Raw genomic sequence first — 18,705 nt, forward strand, 5'->3', positions numbered from 1 at the left:
GATATTAACAGTGACTACAGATTTCAACAATTACCAAGAATGCTCTAAACATTTGAATAAAAATAGCTTATTTTTACTCTAAATGCATAGCTAAAATTGTATTCTGTTAATACATGCATTATCACAACTTCTTTTTGATTTGTTTTAGATGAGAAGATTGTGGAAAAAATCCGAGCTTTACAAATGAAAGCTGAAGACTATGATGTTGTTAAGGTGATTGGAAGAGGGGCTTTTGGAGAAGTGCAGCTGGTAAGAATGTAATGATTTAATGTTTAGAGAGATTAACAGTTTTAACCAAAAACTTCCTCAATCTTCATGTTTTATATTTAAAAATTCTTCTTAAAAAGAACAAGTGTAATTTCATTGTATTGAGAGATTGTTTCTGTGCATAGTAAACAGTAAATCTGAGTTCCAAATACGATGGAGAGGAAAGGAAGAACTCAGGAATGTTTTCTATCCTTTGGTCAAAATCAAAAAGGCAGTCCATGGCAATTCTAAATCTTTTTGGCTACAAGTATCACTGTATAATATATGAAACCTTCTACAAAAGAGCAGGCAAACACTGCAACAAAAGATTTTTGTTTTGTTCTTATAATTGTGATGCTTGCATTGTATTTTAAGTGACATGACTCACAGAATTTTTAAAAGATTCCTTCCATAACGTTGTCCCCTTGACATTGTACGCAATATAATACCTAAACTATGAATGAGATTACTTTTAAAATTTCTGTTGCAGAGAAATTGTTATTAAAAAAGGGTAATCAAGCTACAAAAAGTAACTTGGTGTATCACATGTAGTCTGATTTTCATTTAATTTTGATTTTTCCAGGACTTCCAAGTCCTGTTGTCTGATAAATTGGCACAAAAATATGAACCTGTGTATGAGATGGATTGATATGTCAGTTTTGAAATAAGTATTGGATGTAAGTGCCAGATAGAATCTAGAATGCAAACATTAGGGACAAGTTATCATGAGCTTACAGATAACTCTGCACCAGCTGATCCATGGTGATTTTCTGGGTGAGTACTTTTAGAGGAATAGAGGTATAAAGCAAGTCAATGGAAAGGGGAGCAACTAATGTGCTGCAATTGAAGCTTGTTATCTTGTTACCACAAGGTAACAAAAATTACTCTCTTGCTCCTACTTGTTGATCTGGAGCTGGTATTTTACTGTTCTGTGATAATTTTGCCCTAGGAAACTGGAAAATCACATTGTCTTGTAATGTATAACCATTTTGGAAAATACAAAGATGTGTTGGAGTTTTGTTGATGAATGTGGTAGGATCTAAGCTGTGAAGGGCTTATAGGAGACACAGTGTACAATGACAATAAATTTATGATCCTTTTATAAATTCTTTGTATTTTCCATATTATTGTTGTTGAAATTTGTTGGAACTTGAAAAATAAACCTTCTGATTAGCCTAATGTTGTTTGCATGACTCATGGTTAATTTTCAAATTTAGATGTGATTAGTATGGCAGATAGCAACATCTAATCAGCAATTTTTATTCATCTATGTCATTTTTTAAGACAACTTCATCCAAGTCTAGTAGCATGAGAATGTAGCACCCTCTTCTCTTTCTTTCTGTCAGGGTCATTTACACTTTGTCCAGAAGAGTGAATGAACTATGGAATGGAGTGTTTCTAAATTTCCTCATTTTCTAGCAAGACTTTAAAGAATTATTATGTATATTTATAACCTTGCACGATTTTCTATCTTTGTAGGCAAGAAATTAAAATCAAAACCAAAACCTTCAGCAGAACCTTACTTTCTTGTGAAGGGGCTGCTGCAGGATGTTTTTAAGAAAGCAGTCTAGTCCATGTCTTTTCAATGACAGTCACATCAAATGGTTTATTTTAAAGTCTTTTATTAGACATTTGTATCTTTACATTAATCCACATGGAGCAGTGAATAGAGATGCTCCTTATGCACTGGCATGTGAAGTCAGTGAAAAATCAATTTGTAAGGAGCAGAGTTCCATGTCCATTTGTTGAGGGGACAAGAGATGAAAAAGAGCAAGTCTCAATAACAAAAGCCATGTGCCATTTTTAGATGCACACTCATATTTCCTGGAAGCATCCAAGATAACTATATTTTTGATGTGCTTCAATAATGAAAATACATTGTTTTCATATGTGTATTTCTTAAGAACAGAAGGTTTTTTCTAACTTATTTTTATTTTCTTTTTAACAATTAGTTTCAAATAAAAGGTCCTGATTTGTTCTGGAAACTCTTTTTTGTAATTCACCATGTCATATACAATTTGATTTTTTAAGAAGAGGTAACTTTTTGTAGTGTTCATACTTCAATTGGGCACTTTGAGGGATCTGAAGATAAACATTATTTTTCATTTGCCCTAACATTAAAATGTAATGACAAAATGCCTAGTAACCTGGTCATGCAATGATCGGGTTTGGACTGCATTGTTGTCATGGGGTTTTTAAAAAAATCTTTAAAAAGCCCTTCAAAAAAAGCAAGAATCCTTGGTATTGGAAAGAAACTTCTTTGTCTTCATATAGAGCTCTTCTACACTTCATGTCAATTTAAAAGAACACTTTTTCTGGAGAGTAAAAATACAAGTAGAAATCATAATGTTATGCAGTCTTACAGCTGAAAAGCAATGGGCTAATAAATACAGCTGCAGATCTGAACTAATATTAGCTGGTGATGCGGACATACATACCTCAATTTTTTGCCTCACAAGGTATGGTACAAGTTTAAACTATTGAGCTAAGCTCTATCTATTTCTACTCCATTCAAAATGTTGACACCACTGTTGCAGATGATGGATTTGTGGTAATGAAAATATTTTGCAACGCTTTCTGTGATCAAAATAGAAATTTGCTTCAGTGGGGATTAAATACAGAAAGAACCATAAATAAAACATGATTAAGTACATGAGTTAAATTAATGAATGTTGTGTTATCAGTATGTGTTATTGTGCATAGGAATTTCAGCACAAATATTTATTATATGTTTCTAATGATTATATTAGTATGCTCATTTGTTGGCTTGTAATGTTTGCAACATAAAATAGTCAGCTATGACCTCTTTCATTTAATTTTGTTTTCCATAAGTCTTCTACTCCAGTATAACATTTTCTTGCTAAAGAACTGATGTGAAGCAATCAGCTTTCCAGATTCTGTTAAGAAAGTGAAATACATTCTCTACTGTTGTGTCTTACAGCTAGGTTTTTTTTTTTTAAAGGCTTGATTTTTCCTCTTCCTCTCCCCTTCAAAAATTTTTAAAAATAGTCCAATAGAGATCAGATGACTATGGTCTGAGCATCTGATTGTGGTGGAGAAACAATTTCCTTATAAATCCAGAAGTATTAAACTCTACATTGTGCTCTGGTTTCTGGTTTTGCTGGGTCTGTACTGATGGGGAAAGCTAAAAAAATGATTGCCAGCTACCAGATCACTTCTCCTCTTACACAGTGCTGTGAATAAAAGTGACTGCTGTCTAGGGCAGACAGAAAAATTGAATTATGGTACTTAATATGTTACTTCTGGTTTATGCAGAAACAGTTATTTATGAAAGCACATCCTGAGTTCCTCTTGTTTGTTTTCACTTGTGGAAAATCACCTTAATTTGAAATTGAAACTTATCCTTAGTTCCTTCTCCCAGGTCTAACCATGAAGGACTGTAATGTTGCAGTGACACAGCAGAATGACCTGCTCATGCACTGCAAGAGAAAACTAAAACAAAGTTAACACTTCCTTGTGTTTGGGTGCTACAGGATGGTCTGAGTGACAGTCTCTACTGTCTGATTTCTTAGTGTTGCAAAGCACTGGTCGTCTTAGCCTGCTGGTTTATTTTACTTCATTAAGTGCTTTGTTTATTAGGTTTAATTCCCCATGCACTGCTGATGTACACTTCTGTACTAAAGCAGATAAAGCAGTCGGGTTTTATTAGCTGTAAATTTGTCAGGACATGTACTTTGATACCCTATCTGTAGTCTTACAGTTTTATTAGTTATTTTAGAATACCTGTAATTATTCAAGCCATAATAATTCAAGCCATAGAGTTCATTTCAAAACACCACTCTAGGATCATAATTTTTTTCAAAATCATAAGAGACAGTATCATTACCAATATTATGTACTAAATCTGATAACTTTAAATTGATGTGTTATTTTCTTTGCCTACTGATTGTCTTCCCATGTGAATGCTGGGGAAATTATGGAGGCATTTTGTTTATTGAAAGTATTAGATTGTTGAAGCAGAGCAGAGTGAAATTCTTTTTTCTTAATGCATTTTCACCAGTTAAACAAGGCCATGTTACTCAGTGCTAATGGCATGAAGGGATTTTCCTACCTATTTTGAGAGTTACTCTGGTGAGCTGCAGTTTAAATTTGGCAGTTCATTTTAACAGTTGGAAGAAGTTGAAACATCATGACAGTTTAATACATGAATAATCTGCTGTATGAGCTAGTATCTATATGTACAAATATAGCTCTGAGTAAAGAGCACAGTGACTAGCAGCTCCAAAGGCTGGCTCCAGGGCCCGTGGTGCTGATAGCAGGAGGAATGTCAGTGGTAGGTCTGCTCACCTGCAAGGAGTGCCAAGACATACTTACTCTCTGGCTGTGCCAGTATATTTGTTATTGCTTTGGTTTTGTACAGAGAAAGAGCCCATCTTGAAATTTTCACAAGAAATCATTAGTCAATAACCTATTGGCCCTGTTTAGACAGGTGTACAGACCGATTTTGGGCTCCCCACCCCTCTTTACTTTGTTTCTACTGTATATGAGCTTCCTTCAGGCTGTGATGACTTTCAAGAATTTTTTTCCCCAAGTCATAGGAGACAGTTGTTTTTCTAAATGCAGGCAGCTGCTCTAACTGCACCTAGGCAAGAGTACACAGTGACTTTAGGAATTGTAAACTACTAAATACATTGCAGAGCTTCCATGTGAAGTTTCACAGGAAATGCATCTTCAATTGAATAGTATCTTTTTGATGTGCCTGGTCTTTGTGTTTCTTCTGGTTTGGCCAGGATTACAAAAGTTCTCCTTAGGGGAGTATAGTTTGTGGTGTGCCACCAAATCTTTGTAAATTATCCCATTTGGGATTAGTAAATGGGAAGACATTAGTTTTCAAAATACTGTTTTTGGACATCTTCACTAGCTGACTAATTAATGCCCTAAAATACGCTTATAGAGTTGTTAATGCACATAGATACCATGGTGCTGTTCTGGTGTTAGGTTGGAGGTTTTTTGATCTAATTTCTTAGTGTTAAACTATGCAAGATACTAATAATAAAACCTTTGCACCTGTATCTAGAAGGTAAAAAGCCCCAGTTTCAAGAACAGCAACTCCTTAAATAATCCTCTTTCTGTTCATGTTCTTGCTTTTTCAAAGATTACCCCTCCACCTGAAAATTCTTCTATTCCTTCAGGAGTATTAAATTTTGCAGCTCCTCAGGAGCAGGAGACTGATGCAGCCAGATCTGTTGACCAAATAGGTGCCTCTCTGAAGGTGTCATGGACCTGCATCTACAGCTGCTCAGAAAAGCCTGTTAAACGTTCTTTCATGTAACATAATTAAACTCAGATATTGTGCAAAACTAAGAAGTTAGGGGATCTGCTTTATTTACTAGATGTGAGAGGTTCTAAATGCACCAGAAAATAATAATTTGAGTTTCTGGATTTTTTATTTTAACAGGGGAAAAATAGGCAGAAACTTAATGTCCTGATGACTCAGTCTTCTTACAGCTGAATACTTCTCACCTTGATTTCTTTAAGAAACACTCAAGAATGTGAAAAACCTGTTCCTTTAATAGTTTTTTCATAAAATAGCATGTCACATGATTAATTACTGAGTAATGACTGCAATGTGCAATTTAAGGATTTGGTTTCATGTCTGAATTCAGGTGAAGTTTTCAAAAATATTTTCATATTTTGTAATAAAAGGTTTAATTACAGTTTTCCAACAGGATTTATTGTATTAATTTTGCACCATTTAAAGCAAATTTAAGAACTTTTTAGGAAAATAAATAGGAACAATCATGTTTTGGTGTAAAATAAAAATTGGCAGACGTTGAAGCAGACAGCTTGCCCAGTTTCTAACATGGATGAATCCAATGGCTAGACAGTGTTCAGAATAAGAAAATAAAAGCAGAGTTAGACTTTATTTCCTGCTATAGTGGGTTTTTTGAGCAGCTGTTAAGCTTTCCTTTTGAGATCTGGAAGTTCTCAAATCCTTACTGTGTAGAAAATTGGGTGTATGAAGACCTGGAGGCATCACAACCCAGAAAGCAGTTTGCACATAGCAGAAACATACTATGCTGGTACTCAGATTTTAACAAGGCATTTTAAAAAGGTTGATTCTCTTCTTTCTCAACCAACAGGTTCGCCATAAAATGACACAGAAGGTTTATGCAATGAAGCTCCTTAGTAAATTTGAAATGATCAAAAGATCAGATTCAGCCTTTTTCTGGGAAGAAAGAGATATCATGGCCTTTGCCAACAGCCCGTGGGTGGTTCAGGTAAGGAAGATGTGTAAAAGTAAAATAATAACAACAGCAGCAATAGTAATGATGCTGACGCCATAAATACTTCCCAGTCTTGAGCTGGTTTTGAATTTACATTGAAATTCAAATCCAGATTTAGGTTCAGATTTTTACTTTTAAAAAATACATTTTTACAGCAATTTCACTAAGTATTGTATATTTGCCTGAGTTAAAAAGTGGAGTAATTTGCATTTTAGTTACTACAAATGCATCCTAAAACAGAATTAAATAGATTTATGAAATGCATACATAATTATTTGGAATAATAGGGAAGTTGTCTTTCCAACTGTGAAAAATTCTGTATAGGAATGTAGAAACAAATGTGATTGGCATTTCCAGTCTTTCCTCATGAAACAATCAACTGATCACAGGCAATTGGTATTAAGGGTGCTTTAAAGAGCCACTGTCTTTTCAGCTGCAGTTTGGTGTATGGATGAGTGTGCAGTCCTGGTCTCCTGCAAGAGATGCTGTAGCAGTGGTTTCCTTGAAACCATCCTCTTGTAGTGGTCAGTTCTGATCTCACATCAGCCCTGGCCATGTCCAGTAACAGAGAGCTTTTCCATGTCCAGTAACAGAGAGCTGACTTCTTCCTCTGGTCTTGGACACCGTCACTCGCAGCTGTCTGGTGACATGTGTCATCAAGATGCTGTAATGTGAATTATGCCTTTAGGAACAATCAGTACTGATTATTGCCATTTGTTGTAACTGGTAAATTGCACCAGTTAACAAAAGGAGTAGTGAAAGCATGTGCTTGGAGAATTTGTTTGTCCTTATAAATAATTTAAATGCTCTCATATATATTTCTATGCTTCTGTATATTTTATAAGATTGACTTTAAGCTTTTTGTATATTTTTAATTACACTTTACCTCAGGTGTACAAAGATGTTTTGCTCTTTGAGCACATTTTGTGCTCTTGCCTATATTCAGTAGAAATACTTAAAGAAATAGATTATTTTTTTATTTAGTTCTTTGTTCTAGTAACAGTAGTTGTCAGGAACTATTTCTCACATGCAGTTGAAAGTAATGAGAAATGCATGACGTGGATTTTCAAAGGAAACAGTCACAAGCAGGATATAAATGTGTGCCTGCATTTGTAAATAGCAAATGAACTAAAGTGTAGTTGCAATTGTGCCTTCTATGATTAAGTGTATTAGTGTGATATATTTAGGTGATGTGGTCTAGTGGGGTAGGACATTGAGCTGGTTTGAAGAAAATGTAGGTCCTATTCTGATCTAGAAACTGGGACAGATCACACTGCTTCTCTCTGTCTAGTTTTTAATGTGAAAAATAAATGAAACAAGAGCCCTAGGTAGTTTTAATTTTTTTTATTAAATCCCTCGAGGGCAATAACAAAAGTACTGTATAAAGACATAGTGCTGTTATTTATAATTATATTAGTATCTCTACGTGTGACAAAATAGATTATTTTGAATCTTCATTTGGATTTTAATGCTCCAATCCATTATTGTACTATATATCTGATATGTTATCCATTAGTGCAAACAAATACAGTGCAGCATATATGTAATAAAATACATATTTCCAATCTAGGTCTTCTGTCACTACTTATACAAGTAATTTTAATCTGAAGGTAAAATCTCTGTAATAACATACCTGCCTTTCGTGATTCCTCATCTTCCACAGTTTCCCTGATTCTGACTTCATTCTTTCCACACACCATATTTTTTAATTGCCTTTTAATTTGGTGTGTAATTTAAAGATGTGAATGATTTTAGTTTTTAAAGTAAGGCAGTATTCCGTGAGAAATAAGGTGAGACTTTCAGAGACTTTTTCACAACAGTCACTGAACATTTGATAGTAATGCTTTTTGCTGGACTGGGCTATTTTCAGACCTAGTGATAACCAAGTGGAATCTCTAAAACTTCAGCACTCTAGGTGTGAAGTACATTTTAAAGAGACTGAATTTACTTTCACTACTGTGCCAGTAGAAAGCCTACTGGCTGCCATTTACACCAGACTAGCATTTTATTGTTAAGGACACTTTCTTTGTATTGTGTTAGTTTTCTTCAGGAGCATTTTGTTTTTCTTTCTTATTTCAATATGCATTGATTTAGGATAAAGTCAGCAGTGACTTTGCAAACATGTACAGATATAAGGAATTTATAATATAGAAAATTTGGAAACAGTCTAAAATGCTGCTCACTGTTGAGCTATTTTCAAATCAGAACATCTTGCAGATTTGATACTTTGCATTTTGACTCAGTTATACTTCTTAATGCCAGGAAACATGGAGAGAGAGAGATAGATAGATAGATAGATAGATGATAGATAGATAGATAGATAGATAGATAGATAGATAGATAGATAGATAGATAGATGGATGCATGCCTATAGTATTAAAATAACAGGAGATATTTTTTTTCTTTCTCAAAAATTATAATGAGGGGTTTCTGAAATTCAGTAAATTTCAAGGTACTCTAATAGAAAAATGTATATTTTATACATATTAAAAGTAATCTTGAAAACGTATTCTCAGGTTCAATGAAACTTCAAGATAAAGGGCTTTATTCCTTTCCCTAGCTGTCTGAAAAGTAATTGCAATTTTTTTTCCTTTCCTTTATTTTAACATTGCAGCTATTTTGTGCCTTTCAAGATGACAAATATTTGTACATGGTAATGGAATACATGCCAGGCGGAGATCTCGTAAACCTTATGAGCAATTACGATGTGCCTGAGAAATGGGCCAAGTTCTACACAGCTGAAGTTGTTCTTGCTCTTGATGCAATTCACTCCATGGGCTTGATACACAGAGATGTGAAGCCTGACAATATGCTTTTAGATAAGTATGGGCATCTGAAGCTGGCAGATTTTGGCACTTGCATGAAAATGGATGAAGTAAGTATGCAACTGAATAATTTACCATCTATTAAACTGTAATTCTAACTTTCATCTACATCTGAGGTTATTTTCTTATGAAGTATAATACCCAAAAGAATATTCATCTAATGATCTGCTTGGTTAGAAAACTGATTCTTGTTTCCTATTTTTAAATATAAGACTACTTTAAATAATGTAACCTTTTCTTTTATAAACTGTTCTCTCACACGGAAGAAGGATGTAAACTTACTCTTTGCTATTTTTGAAAGCATGTGCCTTTGTGAATTTCTAAGGTACTTTTTTTTTGCCAAATGTTTGAAAAACTCTAAGATAACTCATAGTTTCAACATTAATAATCTTGGAACAGTTAATGAGCTGACATTTTTTTGTAAATGAGATTATTTTATAGGCAAGATACATTCCATGTATGTTTTTCCTGTATCTAATTGTTCTCATAGCATCCTCTAGTGGTCATTCAAATGAGGTCACGGTACAGCAGCAGTTGATATGTGATATATTGATCAAAATCTGTTAGTTATTTGTCAGGATGCCAAGATGTCAATTAAAATTATTTAATTGTTCAGATTTAGCCATATACAGCCAAATACAGTTTTCTAATGAGTTTGTATAAGAATATTTTTAACAGGGTATTCTATCTTATTAAAAAACTTGAAAGTAAAATGACCTTTTGTAGTTTATAGTCTTAGAATCTTACCTGACAGACAGTGTTGTGCTGTAATTTACAGAATATACTCTTCCTATTGAAAAATATAACTATTCTTCCTATGAAAAACTGTAAGATTATAACATATACAAAAAATGTATATTAATGTGTGTTATGATTTACCTGATCTCTGAAAGTTTTCTGTAGTAGCGTTGGCAAGGGTAATCCTTTTAAGCTTACTTGCTTTTATGTTTTGGGGTTTTTTTTCTGTATTGTTTAGGCAGTGCTTGATATAATTTCTGCTATCTACTTAATTTGCATTTGCATCATTAAGTTAATGTCTCTTCAGCAGTATCCCGAAGTACTGTGTCTGTTCAGGGTGGGTTTTTTTCACATGACAATATATTATTTTCATCATTGTCTAACTGCAGCTGTTTATTGAAGTTCAGTCTATTCAGTTTTGGTGATGTTGTAGTTGTTAGTCTAAAGGCAGAGATAATATGTACCTCCATTTTTTTGATGTACTTTCCTGTATTTAGAGGACAGCATTTACTTTAATTGAAAAAATCAAAAGTAGTACTTGGTCTCTTAATTCAGATTGTAATGTCTTAAAAGAATCTGTTGTTCATTGGACATGACAACAAAAAACCATCAAAAAAGCTCACAATATAAATCTACCAAAAAAAGGTGATCCTCTGTGCTATTTTAGGGGCCTCAGAAATGGTGGACCTATACCTTTTATGATGGTACTGTAAATGTGACAAATGCATCTGTGTTTCTCATGAAGTTACAGTGAGCTCCACTTCAGACCAGGCATCATCAATGGGCCAGGGATCTCCTAGGGAAGTTAATTTTGTAAAGGATTGCATTTTAAATTCTTTGTGTTTCTCACAGTCAGTGGAATGGCAAAAATTTTTTGTACAGGAAGCTTTAGAAGTTTGAGAAGCTTTCTACGGAAGCTTTTAGAAGTTGAGAGGTTCTGGATTGTCTCCAAATCTCATGCTACTTCTTGCAAAACATGAACACATCCCAGCTGTGTAAATATAATATTGGTGTTGGCAGAGTTATTTGTAAAAAATATATGCCTACCCAATACTTTTTTTTTTTTTGATCTCTTTTAGCAGTTGTGAGCATGCATCTTCCTTATGCTGTTGAAAACGCAGGATAATTTTGCTGCAGTTTGTTGAGGGATTTTTCTGACCTTTGCTGTGGAATTGTGTTCAGTGTTTGCTTAAGTCATCCAGGCCAGGCCAGAACAGACACTTGCAGCAGAGTTCCTCCTTATCATTTTGTGAAAAGAGCTGCTAAGTGTTTTAGTGATCTTTCACAGGATAAAAGGGACTGTTCTGTTTTTGTAACTCAGTTGTGATAATTGAGGGTTTGTGGCATTGTTTTTCATTGTTTGTCTTGATTTTTTAAAATTAGTTGTCTAATTTAAAATCTGCATCAAAGTGGGTATTTCTGTTGTTGAATAAAGAATTATGTTAGACTCAAAAATTTAGTTGGAATCATGGTTCCCTTTTTTGGTATTTAGGTATATTAGGTAGACCAGGGCAGGGTTCACCAGTCTGTCTAATCCTCAAGTGTTGTGTAAGAAACTAAACAGCAGCTGGCTTTGGTAGATATTGCAGGGCCAGGAGCTCCCTGTGTTGCCATGCACAGCACTGTCCTGTGCTAACTAAGCTTTCAGCAGAGCACAGATTCAGAGGATATCTGTTGAAAAAGATGTGACCAAAAGAAGGGATATTTGCCACTTGGGATTATTGCCTCAGCCCAGACAGTTCAGCTGAAAGAAGCAGCATTCTCCTCTTTTTGGAACTCAGCTTCTTTCTCGCTGAAGCTTGTCCAGTGAAGAGGACTCTGCTGGATCCTTCCTGCCTGCGTGCATTGTCTGCTGTTAACACCTGATGTGTGTGGTCCTCATGTTTCCACACAAACACCCTCCAGCTCTTGTTTACTTGAAGGAACTTCCTGAGGGAGTGAAAGCCTGATTGTCAGCCTTGGTTCAAGACAGCAAGTCCTTCAGGTTTGATGGAGATCCTCCTGAAGATGAAACCTGAATTGCTTTGTCTTCAGCAATAATATAATGTGGAATAATGCTGGGAAAAACAACAGCCTCACCTCCAAGTTGTCAGGAGCTGCAAGAACATTGCTGTGTCTCCTGGACAGCATATTTTTTTAAGATTGTACACTGTACATCTCTCACATATCTGCAGGAGATGAGTTCCAAGGTCCATCATGATATTTTGAGATGATGAGAAAAGTTTCAGGTAAAACACTGGCCTGAGAATCCTGACAGGAAGCTTTGCATGACAGCTGTTATAGTAAGTATGATACTCAGGCATAGGACTTAGTGTTTGAAACCCAGGAGTAACACATTGCCCAAAGAAAACAGCACCATTTAAGTCTCTTCAGAATGCAGGGACTGCCAAGGTGCTCTGTATTGGACAGAGAGCATGTCCCTGTTTACTCAACTTTGATGCCAGAGATCACAGTCTGACTGTGGTATTAAAGGTATCCAGTACTTAAAAATACATACAGAACAACACTGAAGTTCTTTGAAAGAAGAAATGTGTAAATGAGCAGAACAGCAATCTGAGAATTTCATATTCAGGTGATAATGGGCCAACCTCCTGAGGAACTTGGTAGAATCCCTATTTTGTAATGTAGTCCCACAGGGTGCAAGATAATCTTTTATCAGCTCCTTTTCCCATGACTGGTTGAGTCAGTTGATCTTTCAGGTCCCTTCCAAGCCAGGCTGTTCTGTGATCTTTAAATGCATTTCTAAGTTAGTTCCTGAGACAGAAGGTAGAGAGTTTTATGGGGAATAAGAACCAGCTTCATGTGCTTCAGAGAGCTATGGCCCATTGAGCCTGGTGTTAACATGCATAGGCTTCTCTTACTGTAGAAGTATTTTTTTGTTCTGCTCTTCAATTCTTTGACATCTTGCCTGAAAACTTAAAGCATTACTACATGGAGTTCTTTAGCATCTGTAACATTTTTGAAAATACTTCCCTTTTTGCTGCATAGCAGCCATCAGACTTGTGTAGGTCTGGCTAGGTTTTGGCACAGCCTTGTTTAAGACCTCAGAAAATAGCAACATGTGTAACATATTAAAAAGAATTCTTGCTTTGGTGTATTAGTTATAGAGGGATGAGAAATAGGGTGCTACTAAGTGCTTTGGTGTCAGAGTGAAAAGGCTGTGACTGAAGCTGCAGACTTCAGAGAACTGTTTCAGAACTGTTTTGGTGACTTTTTTTTAAAAGAATCTCCTTACCCAGGGAGGGATTCAGGTGGTTTCAACCAGACTTGACCGAGCAAAAATTCAGACTTTCCCCTGTTGTAATTTTGTGTTTGGATAAGGGAGAGATAGACACACACCAGTGCTGGAGCCGCATTACGTTGCCACAGTCCTACTGGATGAGTAGAACCACATAACCCTACAGCAATTCCTCCTGTGCTCAAAGCAAAGAGAGGCTTAAGCTTCAGAGAAGTCATGCAGGTTAGTGCACAGAGTGCTGTGACAAGCAGGATATTCAAATAGTGGTTCCTTGCCATGTGTTAGATCCATTTTCAAATCCTCTCAGCTTTAGATTCCTGTAGTCTTTGAGCTTTAGTTTATTTTGCAGTGTTAAAATGTGTTTGTCTGAATTTTTCTTTGTCCAATGAATGCAATAGGTCTTCTGGAAAGAGCTAACTTCATTTTCTTATCCCAGTATGAATAAGCTATGTGTTATCTCATCCAGTAAAGAATGAAAAAGTTTACCTGCTCTTCATTCTGGAACTGAGAAGTTAAAATTTCTTTAGGTTTCGGTTTTAGCATGGAGTCATAAAAGATAGGTATTTGCCAGGAGGATATTTGAAATATTCTGTAGGTCTTTACAATATGTAGTAATTCCTTTAGTTTTTACCTACTGGTTCATGACTTTCTGGATATTGTTTTAGTAGAGAAGTAAAAGCTTTTCACAGTTCATATTGTATATGAGGAAGAATATTGTAATGTGGTGTCTAAATTTTGTGTATCAGTACAATTCCAAAATCAAATGGTTCTCTTATTTTATTTAAATATGTATTTTGAACTTAGTTGTTGCTACTAATATTTTGTATTTATATTCTAAATTAATATATATTGCCATTCATGCTGATGGCAAAATGCACAAAAAACCTTTGTAAAAATGGTTTAGATAAAACTTTGGATTAGGAAACAGAATAAAAGATGAGTGTATTTTTGGTACTTCTCTAACTTCATCCAGGATTTCATTTCATTCATCCATCTGGTCTCAGGAATGAATTCAGTGAATTTCATTAAAGGAAAAAGACTTATAACTGAATGATGGCAGAGCTGATTGATGCTTCTGCATCACTCAGTCCCTACATTTTTGGTTTCTCAGTGTGAAGCACAGTATGAGGAATCATTTCAATGATAGAGTTGTGGTAATATGTTAATAAAAAAATAAAGGTTTGCTATTCGTTAAAAATAGCTTCTCCTTTTATTCTTCTTACTATATATAAACAAAAAAAAAGCACATACAAAAATTTACCTATAATTTGATTTATTGGCTGAATTAGACTAAATTTTTATGTATCTGCTTTGTAGGGCCTAGAATTCATAACTTGTCAAAATTATTCTAAAATTTGTCCCTGAATTCAATGAGAAAAGGAGCAGTCTGATACACTGTGTACCTTCATATTGAAACCAATGGTAAAAAGAATAAAATTGGTGAATTTTGAGAAGATGAAGTCAAGAGAAATCATTACAGAGTAGGCAGGGGTAAGCACATTACCAAGATATGTCATTTCAATCCATATTGCTTCTTGAATTATAGTTAGTCGTTAAAACACACTCCTCAAACCAAGTATTTTAGGGCATATTTTGGATGGTTTTCTGTGCTGCTAAGAGAGGAGCTGGTGAGAGAGGTGCTCAGAAGGCCCTTGCGCTGAGCTGTGTGTGTTGTGTCTGTCCCAGACAGGGATGGTGCGCTGCGACACAGCCGTGGGGACGCCTGACTACATCTCGCCCGAAGTGCTGAAGTCGCAGGGGGGTGATGGCTACTATGGACGGGAATGTGACTGGTGGTCTGTAGGGGTTTTCCTTTTTGAGATGTTAGTTGGTAAGTAGTGATTTCTTCTGCTAATGAGAAGCACTAAGTCTTCCCTGTGCCTTTAGCTGCATTTTAGTGCATGGAGGCTGCTCGTACCTCAGGGACAGCTTCTGACTTGTTGCTGATGCTGTGGTCATTGCTGGTCTCTTTGCTCTCTGTCACTCTGGTGCTGTGGCAGCTGTTTGAATGCTTGTTCAGTGATTAGTTCCCTGACTCAGTTCAGCTTAAAACTAATTCTTAGAATGGTTTTAAGTGGGGTCAGCTACCTCACCACATTTGTGCCCACCTCAGGCAGGATTGAGTTTGCAGGGACACAGGAGATGAGAGGAATGGCAAGGGCAGGCCTGTTATTTTCTTTTCTCCTCCTTTTTCATAGCACATCAGTGTCTTATGTTAGGTCAAAGTGTGGAAGTATGGCTCAATTCTTTCTTCTGTGCTTGAGTCAGGTTTTTCTAATAAAATACACTGGACTGCTATGGCAACGAACATAGAATATAATCGGTTCAGGAGATGAGTCATCTGCATCTTAAATTATAGTGAGGATCACAATGATAGTCTGGTAGCAAAATGCTGATTTTGGAAGGATGGAATTGAGCATACAATTATTAAAAATCAGCATTTTCTAGGAATATTGCAGATTTGATGTTTCTGGTATACTGAGAGAGGAAATACACTTTAACATATGATGCTATTACTATTTCCAACTCTTTCAGAATTACAGCATGTTGACTTTAAGAATGTGTGGTTTATAGTTAATAGTCTGTCATGAACAATTTTAGCTGTAAATTAAATTATTCAGTTCTTAAAATATTGGCCATAGCTGTCCAGAATGTTTTCTCAGCATTTCAGAGCCTCATTTTTTCCCACCTTGTATCTAGGAGGAATATATTACTTAATTTCTCCATATTCCCCACATACTGGTAGAAAGTATCTATTTTTATCTGTGCTTATGTACCAGATTCTGGCTATGGTCTTCTGAAACCTTGCACTTCAAAGAAAGCACAGAAACTGTTTTGTTATTTTGGTTTTGATAAAGCCGCAGAACTAATGAAAATGGTAATTTTATTATGAAAATGAAAATTTTATTGTGTGCTTAACTAAACCATAAAATGTTGCTCACAGGATGAATCCTAACTTTAGTTCAGACTTAAGGTAGTTTTGAAGTATTGCCAAAATCAAAGGTGTTTCCAAGACAGAAGAGGAAGGTTGGGAAAGAGGGAGGCAGCAGCAAATATCAGTGATTCCCACCTGCACTGGTATGGCAACCTAATAAATTTACTAAAAGTCCAGAAGTTAATTTCAAGCTGGTGTGTACTACTTCCTTATTTTTCTATAAAATGACAGAAAGAGACAAAAGTTAGGATTATTCATTCAAAAGCAGAGTGGCTGTTGTGCAGTGGTTTGTACATTTTTTCATGTTCATGGCTTTTGAGATGCTCAGTTCGTGTTGGAAGGCTGCAGCCTGAGATGCCGGCTGATTCCTGCCTGCATGCAGCACACCAGAACTGAGGAAAGAGCCTAGCTCATGGGACTGCTTGTTCACCTTCTCTATTAAACCTATGGATTAGTTGGGAGAAAGGATTCCTGTGAAAGTTGCAGCTTCTTGATTACAGACCCAAACCATTTGTATGTTAAGAATGTTGCTAGTTAATCTGACTGTCAGTTGCCTCTATCACAGCCTATTCTTTTCACTTGCCCCTGTTTTACCTTTCTTTGCAAATATCTTTAGCTACAGCCTAGGCTGGAAACCTCTGGGTGAGAAAAGTCTGTTATTTTAAAAGCCACCTGCCATGTTAATATGGGCATTCAAACTGATGTAATTTGTCAGTCAGCAAGATTTATTATTGCAGGTTTAACAGTGTGGTGACACACTGGGAAGGCTCCTGCTTAGACCTGACATGCCTTGGGGAGGATAGACCTGTGTGCCTCTGAAATGGTCCTCAGAGAGTTTTGGTGAATTCCTTCCAACAAATGTGCATGAGCAAGTCTTTAATGAGTTTTGGTCCATTTTACCCTTGGAATGTTAAGGGTTGATTCATATGGGTGTCGGACATTATGTAAATTAGAAAATATACCTAGAGCTTTAAGGCAGAACAAAAGATGTAATTCACTGGGCAAAATTTAGGTAGGGATAGACAGGATAAAAAATGGTGTAGTTTCTAATACAGACATTTTAGGGAAGGAATATTTTTAGTAGTATACATTATTTGTACACTGCATGTCCAATTTTTTTCTTTTTCTTAATAGAAGACAGCTAGGTAAACTGCTTGTAGACTTTTCATTATTTCTTCTGTCTTATTCAACTCACATAACTTAAACATGATGTAAAATCACAGCCAGTTTACTGTTTTATTTGCAGGTGATACTCCTTTTTATGCAGACTCACTAGTAGGAACATATAGTAAAATTATGGATCACAAGAACTCATTGCATTTCCCTGATGATGTGGAAATCTCTAAGCATGCAAAGAACCTTATCTGTGCCTTTTTAACTGATAGGTAAGTGCACATACCATTCTGGCACTGTTTTTTATTTTGGAGGGTACATTGTAAAAATTAATTCCTTCTCATACGTCTCCTGATCTCTGTACAAATCTCTTCTGCCAAACCTCCTGTTCTCTAGTTTTTCTTTTCTTGAGGTGTTTTTTCCAGGTATTGTATTTTATTTCTTTGAGCGATTCTGACAGCTCTTGTTAACAACACAGTTGGTGCTGGACAAATCCTTCCAATTGCAGTAACAAACTTGTAAGATTGAAAGTAATTAGTAACCTTCAAGGCAGGGACAAAATTGTTTTGCTCAATGTCTATGTGGGTGTTACTTAAAAAAAGTGGAAGGAAATACTTTTCTGAAAGTAAGCATGTATTTACTGATTTTTTTTTTTCATTTGCTTTGTTGCATTAATTATAGCTAATATACATAGGTATACATAACATATCTAATGTTGCATTAAATATAGCTAACAAACCTGCGAGGTTATTGTTTTGTCTACAAAAAAAAATCCTAGACATTTCCCTTGATGGAACTCAGCCACTTATTGAAATTAAGCTGTGTAAGCTTGTTCTTGATCTGAACACTTACATTTTGTTTACTTTCAGAAAGCAGAGATAATCTTCAATTTCACTGATTTAAAAGAACAACAGTGTAGGTCCACAATTAACTGTGGATTGATGATGCCTTCTTATGCTTTCCTGTGATCACCTGAACTTGGCTGGAGCAGGGCATCCGGCCGCTACAGAAGGAGGAATTAGGAAAACAAAGTGCCTTATAATGGATTTTGCATTCAGAGAGATTGTTTGCTCTAGTGAGCAAGCATGTGGCTGGTCAGGAAGGATGTGCTTTATTTAACAGCATTTTTCACCTTTAGTAACTGAAGGGTAGAGAGAAAATATGATTAGAATTTATTAGTGTAAATGCAGTAAGGTGGACTTCTACTACGTGTGTCCCTCTTCCTGTTTATATTTAACACAGGGCTCGAGCAATTTATTTGAAACAGATGCTGCGTGATCACTGCTGAAGCACTTAAAGGAGGACTAAACATTGACCCTGTGATTTATGGCTTCTTTTCCATGCATTGTTTTTATGTCCTGT

At 35.7% G+C, this 18,705-nt stretch overlaps 1 protein-coding gene across 4 annotated transcripts in view; it reads left to right on the forward strand.

Moving 5' to 3' along the window:
* ROCK2 (Rho associated coiled-coil containing protein kinase 2) overlaps positions 1–18,705 on the forward strand; it is a 93,993-nt gene that overhangs the window by 50,834 nt on the left and 24,454 nt on the right. For all 4 annotated transcript variants that reach the window (XM_074538099.1, XM_074538101.1, XM_074538102.1 and 1 more), the window contains exons 3-7: positions 149–249; positions 6,351–6,488; positions 9,109–9,369; positions 14,982–15,126; positions 17,477–17,615. In XM_074538099.1, the coding sequence (XP_074394200.1) occupies positions 149–249; positions 6,351–6,488; positions 9,109–9,369; positions 14,982–15,126; positions 17,477–17,615 (784 nt within the window). The remainder of the gene's footprint in view (positions 1–148; positions 250–6,350; positions 6,489–9,108; positions 9,370–14,981; positions 15,127–17,476; positions 17,616–18,705) is intronic.

Source organism: Zonotrichia albicollis, chromosome 3 (genome assembly GCF_047830755.1).
Source record: "Zonotrichia albicollis isolate bZonAlb1 chromosome 3, bZonAlb1.hap1, whole genome shotgun sequence".
Lineage (NCBI taxonomy): Eukaryota > Metazoa > Chordata > Aves > Passeriformes > Passerellidae > Zonotrichia > Zonotrichia albicollis.